Source organism: Cebus imitator, unplaced genomic scaffold (assembly GCF_001604975.1).
Source record: "Cebus imitator isolate Cc_AM_T3 unplaced genomic scaffold, Cebus_imitator-1.0 Scaffold575, whole genome shotgun sequence".
Classification (NCBI taxonomy): Eukaryota; Metazoa; Chordata; class Mammalia; order Primates; family Cebidae; genus Cebus; species Cebus imitator.
In genome coordinates, this window is record NW_016107890.1 from 224,428 (window position 1) to 231,360 (window position 6,933).

General features: G+C 46.6%; 1 protein-coding gene across 1 annotated transcript in view; it reads left to right on the forward strand.

Annotated features, from left to right (window-relative positions):
* LOC108294356 (alcohol dehydrogenase 6-like) overlaps window positions 1-6,933 on the forward strand; it is a 42,623-nt gene that overhangs the window by 21,624 nt on the left and 14,066 nt on the right. The window contains 1 exon segment of the mRNA XM_017516207.2: window positions 5,418-5,476. Within this exon segment, the coding sequence (XP_017371696.2) occupies window positions 5,418-5,476 (59 nt within the window).

Genomic DNA, 6,933 nt, shown 5'->3' on the forward strand with positions numbered 1-6,933 from the left:
GGATAATCAAAAAATGATTGTGACAGAAAAGGCCTTTGGTGCTACATGAGCACATGGAGGCCACTCAGTGAGAGAGAAACTGTTTCTGTGGAGAATGGACTGCGGTGACACAGAATAAACCTGGGAATTAGTGAATTTCCTCTGCAGGATAAAGCACAGGGGAGTGCACAGCACCCCTGTCACCTGAGGATGGGGGACACCCGGAGACACGCCAGAGAGGAGGCGGTAGGGCAGAGCTGGGGGAAAGCTCTGGAAAGGTCAGAGCCTGGGTTGATCCTGGTCAATTTCTGACTTGTTTCTGCTCACCTCTATCAGAGCTGCTCATAATGTTTCCTTTTCTCAGACCCTAGGGCTTAAGTGAGGAGTTGTTATTTAACCAGAGATCAGGGTGCACAGGACAAGCACCTGTGTTAAAAGGTGCTGTATCCTAGAACCACGGGGGACACACAGAGGTTTCACTCCATCAAATAAACTCTTTTTGATTGGTGTAAATACAGGATTTGATGAAAAGAGTCCTGAGTTCAAATAACAGAATTCGATAGCAAAACATAGATACAACGGTTTATTTAGTTTTTGAGATAAGGTCACCCTCTGTTGCCCAGACTGGAGTGCAGTAGCATAGTCATGGCTCACTGCAACCATGACCTTCCAGGTTCAAGTGATCCTCCCACCTTAGCTTCCTGAGTACCTGGGACTATAGGCGTTGTCACCACACCTGGCCAATTTGTGTGTGTCTGTGTGGAGATGGGGAGGTCTCCCTATGTTGCCTAGGCTGGTCTCGAACTCCTGACCTCAGGTGATCCGCCCACCTCCACCTCCTAAAGTGCTGGGATTACAGGCATAAGCCACCAAGCCCAGCCCAGCCCTGAATTCTTAAAATTATCTGTAGCGCATGTGAATAGAGTTTCTGAACTGTACAAGGACTTTAAAGTCATCATCGGCATTCACCTGAGAATCTTGTAGCAGAGTTAGGCTTTTGCAGGAATCTCAGCCAGCCAGTAAATATTCACTCGGTGCTGACTCTTTTCCAGGCCCTGAGCTGTATGCAAAGATGCAGATTCTCTAGGAGTTGTCACTATCCCACTAACTATGATCATTTGAATAGAAGGTGCCTGGGGGTGAAGGGTCATCTACTCCAATATCTAATTCACAGAATGCCTACTCCCCGCCCATCTGGCACCAACCCCATAGGCACTCCAAGCCATGGTTGCCAATCCTCTCTGAGCAACACTTGAGAAACCTAGTCCCTGATAAACAGCAGCAGAAAGCTATACTGCAAACCAAGCTAAATATCAATTGCAGATGTAAATTTTCCAGTTGTCTGACAATGAAAAAAATACAATGTAAATAATAGCAGGAATGTGCCAGGGGTCTTGGCTTATGCCTGTAACCCCAGCACATTGGGAGGCTGAGGTGGGTGGATCACTTGAGGTCAGGAGGTCCAGATCAGCCTGGTTAACATGGAGAAACCCGGTCTCTACTAAAAAAAATTAAAAAATTAGCTGAGCATGGTGGCATGTGCCTGTAATCCCAGTTACTCAGGAGGCTGAGGCCAGTAATCACTTGAACTCAGGAAGCAGAGGTTGCAATGAGCTGAGATTGTGCCACTGCACTCCAGCCTGGGTGACAGAGTGAGACCCTGTTTCCAAAAAATAAGTCAATAATAAATAATACCAAGAGTTAAGAGCTTTTAAAACCATATATGTGAGGCTAGGTGTGTTGGTTTATTCCTGTAATCCCAGCACTTTGGGAGGCCAAGGTGGGTGGATCACCTGAGGTCAGGAGTTTTAGACCAGACTGGCCTACATGGCGAAATCCTATCTCTACTAAAAATACAAAAATTAGCCAGGCATCATGGCGGGTGCCTGTAATCTCAGCTACCCAGGAGGCTGAGGCAGGAAAACTACTTGAGCCCAGGATTGAGATGTTGCAGTGAGTTGAGATTGTGCTATTGCACTCCAGCCTGCACAAGAGCAAGACTCCATCTCAAAAACAACAAAATAATAGGCCGGGTGCAATGGCCTCTAATCCCAACGCTTTGGGAGGCCTAGGCAGGCGAATCACAAGGTCAGGAATTTGAGAACACCCTGACCAACATGGTGAAATGCAGTTTCTACTAAAAATACATAAAAATTAGTCTGGCATGGTGGTGTGCAACTGGAATCCCAGATACTCGGGAGACGGAGGCAGAAGAATCACTTGAACCCAGGAAGCAGAAGTTACAGTGAGCCGAGATCGTGCCACTGCACTCCAGCCCAGGTGACAGAAGATCAGGAGTTCAAGACCTGCCTGGCCAGCTTGGTGGTGGGCACCTGTAGTTCCAGGTACTCTGGAGGCTAAGGCAGGAGAATCACTTGAACCTGGGAGGTGGAGGTTGCAGTGAACCAGAATCACACCACCACACTCCAGCCTGGGTGACAGACCAAGACTTTGTCTCAAAAATAATTTTTTTTTCTTGGAGACAAGATCTCATTATGTTTCCCAGGCTGGTCTTGAACTCCTGATCTCAAGGGATCCTCCTCCCTTAGCCTCCCAAAGTGCTGGAAGTGCAGGTATGAGCCCTCATGCCCAGCCAAGAGAAACATTTTTAAAATGAAATGTTATCTATTAATCACCAAGGAGTTAGAATTATTTTCATATATAGCTGGAAAATATGGTGTTTCTTTAAAAAAAAAAAAGTGTTTTGTTTTCTCTAGATACCTTTTTAATTTTATTTGAGACAGAGTCTTGCTCTGTCACCCGGGTTGGAGTGCAGTGACATAATCTCAACTCATTGCAACCTCTGCCTCCCAGGTTCAAGTGATTCTTCTGCCTCAGCCTCCCAAGTAGCTAGGACTACAGGCAAGAGCCACCATGCCGGGCTAATTTTTGCATTTTTAATAGAGACAGAGTTTCGCCATATTGGCCAAGCTGGTCTTGAAATCCTGACCTCATGATCCACCCACCTCGGCCTCCCAAAGTGCTGGGATTACAGGTGTGAACCATCACGCCCTGCCAACCAACGAGATTTTTATTGATCAGTGGAGAGGTGTGCACAAGGCATCACCAGCCACATGTCAATAGAATCTGGCAGCTCCTCGGAAGGTTCCAAAGTTGGTCTTAGAGGTAATGAGCCTACCTGCTTGTGAATACCATGCAAACCTCTTTGAATTCCTCCAGAATCATGTTCCTGTATAAACCATTTCCATTTTATTCCAGAGTCAGCTCTTCTAGGCAGTAGCTTCCTCATTAGTGTTTCTCTGACATCACCCAAGACATCATGGGTATGTCAGATCTAAGAATATTTAATGTCCTTCAGTCACAGGAGGAGTTTCAATTAATGCCCAAAAAATAGTAACCCAATAATTGTCTCTGAAGTGACACATACCATACTGTCACATCTGGAAATTTTCTGGTCCAAAATTTAAGTGCTCACCATTAGGCAGCATTCGTGAGCTTTTACCATAGACTCTAGTCTGTGGAAATGCAATTTCAGACACAGGTGCCCCTGGGTATCTGTGGGGAATTAGTTATAGGACCCTGCCCTAAAGGGATACTAAAATCTCAAGGGGCTGAAGTATTTTTTTTTAATGACATAGTATTTGCATATAACCCATGCACATCCTTCTCTAGGTGTTTTTGTCTGATTGTTTTTTGAGAGGGAGTCTTGCTCTGTCACCTAGGCTGGAGTGCAGGGGTATGATCCTGGCTAACTGCAATCTCCGCCTCCCGGGTTCCAGTGATTCTACTGCTTCAGTCTCCCAAGTACCTGGGACTACAGGTGCCTGCCACCGCGCCTGGCTAATTTTGTATTTTTAGTAGCAATAGAGTTTCACCATGTAGTCCAGGCTGGTCTTAAACTCCTGGCTTCAAATGATCAGCCGGCCTAGGCATCCCAAAGTGTTGGGATTGCAGGCATGAGCCACCGCATCTGGTCTAAGATTTTTATTTATTTATTTATTTATTTATGAGACAGGGTCTTGCTCTGTCACCATACTGGATTGTAGTGGCACGATCTTGACTCACTGCAGCCTCCTGGGTTCAAGCAATTTCTCCGCTTCAGCCTCCTGAGTAGCTGGTACTATGGGCCCATGCCACCATGCCTGGCTAATTTTTATTTTTTACATTTGCTCTGGAAAATCTTACCTGACAAGAAACCGAAGTGGCACTCAGGGGATCAGAGGAACACACTTTATTACACCGGCGGGCCCAGAGGGGTTCGCACCCAAAAGTCTGGACCCCGGCTAAGAAAAGTACAAAATTTTTATAGGTAAAGGGGTAGGGGAAGTAACTCAGAACTTTAGACAATGCAGCAGGTTTTAGACAACGAGGGAGTTTCTCTTAAGGTTTTCCAGTTAGTAAGCAGTAAGCTGAGGTACAGAAGCAGAAAGAGGCAGTTACTAACAAAAATAGGGACGGTTTCAAAAATAGGGAGGGTTGCTGACAACACGCTGACAAAATCCTGGGCAAAATTTCCACTTCATTCCCCCCTTTGATGCTCCCTTATGGATATGAGGGAGCATCACCTTCTACACCATAGTGTCTGTACTTAGTGGCTTGTGCACTCGGAGGGCTAGTAACTGTGTATTTGTTTTCCTAATTACGGTGACTTCAATGAAGCTTCAGAGCATGTTAATTAAGCAAGGGTCAAAGGCTAAAAGGAATAATATGGCAACAAGGGGTCCCATCAGTGGGAGGAGCCATGGTGCCCAATTCCAGAGGTGGGACCACGTGGTCCATGAGTCTGAGAGGTGCTGTCTAATTTCAGAGGCCCTTTCAGTTAGCCGTAGGGCTGTATCATGTACCATTCCCAGCTGGTTGGTGTCGAAGCAACATTCCTCTCCCTGATAGGTGCATAGTCCTCCTCCCTCAGCAGTAATGAGGTCCAGGCCTCACCAATTCTGAAGTGTGACTGCCACAAGAAAGTCTATTTGAGACTGGAGGGTAAGGATAGACCTTGCTATGTCCTCCAGACTGCCTGAGAGGTCCTTAGATAGGGCGTGGTAGTAAGACAAGGAGGTAGACAGCCCTGCTAATCCTGTCCCAGTTGCTACAGCTATTCCCAATCCCACAAGTAAGATTTTAGTTGTATGGTCCATAGAGGTGGGACTTGAGCCTTTTGGAGACTGGAAGACTTTGTCCCCCTGGGGCAATGTAAATTTTGGGGGACAGGAAGACCAGTGTACAGGTACCAGTCCAGTTAGTGGAGACATATAAGTAGGTTGAGGTTCAACATATGAAAAATATGCCTTGGTTATTTAGGCAAAACTGGTGGTGTATACTGAAGAGAGACACTAGTTTGTTATTCTCTTTCCCACATGTTTAGGGTATTGGCCAGTGCAGCTCCAGTAAAGGGGTAGAAAAGGCTGCTTAGGGAGACGAGAGGCCCCCTTAGTCCTATTCTCTCACTGGAGGAAGAATCTTTTGGTGTCAAACAGAATCCATTTGGATGAATGATGGAAGGTTGGCACAAGGAGACATTCGGTTGGAGTGGGAGGTAAGCTACAAGGAGTCCATGGGTGCATAGCTGCACATGGGCTGTGTCTACCATTGCAAAAGCGTGAATTTTTGTTGAGTAGTTTCTCAGGGCTTAGTGTGGCCCCTGTGCTGGGTAATGAGGAAAAGCGAATGCGGCTCCTGAACGGGGCTTCCTGAACAACCTGGAAGCTTGCATAGTCGCAAGGAATTTTACGTTGTAAAGTGTAGTTACACTGGTGAGGCTGCAGCTGCCCTAAGGGTGTGTCTGATGGTTGCACTGGATACAAATGGGGGCCCGGAAGGTTAACTCTGTGCTCGTGGCTATGGGCCTATGCACAGGCTGGCTGTTTGGTGGGCCTGTGAAATTATTTGTGTAGGACCGTAGGAGGCTGAATGGCCATCCTACTAAAGTGGTTTTTGTTGTTTCAGAGACTGGAAACTGGGCTAGGGCTTGTGGGGTCAGAGGCCCTGAAATAGCCTGGCCTTCATATTTATGGTGATGAGACATGCTGGTGGTGACCCAGGCTTTTGTTGGGACTGGGACTGCAGCGCATGCTGCATCAGAGAGAGAGATACATAACAATCTTTGGCTAAGGTTGGATTAGTTCAGTTTAGCAATGAATGAGTTCGCTTGAGGTAGCCTGGGATGGTTGGTAGTAGGGGTGTGCGATGGTACTGGGCTGCCGGAAGGGCAGGATGGGTAGGACAAGTATCCAAGTCATTATGGACAAAGTGGAAAGTGGCATGTTACACTAAGCAGGGACAAGAAATGTCGTCCAGGGGATGGCAGCAGCAATAGCACAGTAACAAACCAGCAAGTATTGCCAGAATAGCACCAAGTATTAAGATTTCAGTCCACATTTACTTATTTGATGAAGATTCCTCAAGCTTCAGCCATGGGTTGACTAGTCAGCCTCCAGTAGTGTGACTAGAGCAAGGCTTGACGAGTTCTCAGGATTCAGCTCGCCGGAGTGTGACTTCCACAGGATGCCAAGGGTCTGGAGCATCAGAGCAGCTCACACTGTCTCTTTTTCTCAGACCCTAGGGTTTAAATGAGGAGTTATTATTTAACAGAGACCAGGGTGCACAGGACAAGCACCTGTATTGAAAGGTGTTGTATCGGCTGGACTCGGTGGCCCACACCTGTAATCCCAGCACTTTTGGTGGCTGAGGTGGGCAAATCACAAGGTCAGGAATTCCAGACCAGGCTAGCCAATATAGTGAAACACCATCTCTACTAAAAATACAAAAGTTAGCTAAGCATAGAGGCACACATCCAGTTCTTGGGAGGCTGAGGCACAAGACTTGCTTGAACCCAGGAGCCAGAGGTTGCAGTGAGCCGAGATTCATGCCATTGAACTCCAGCCTGGTGGACAAAATGAGACTCTGTCTCAAAAAAATAAATAAATAAATAAAAGATGCTGCATCTTAGAACCACAGGGCACTCCCAGTGGTTTCATTCCATCAAATAAATTA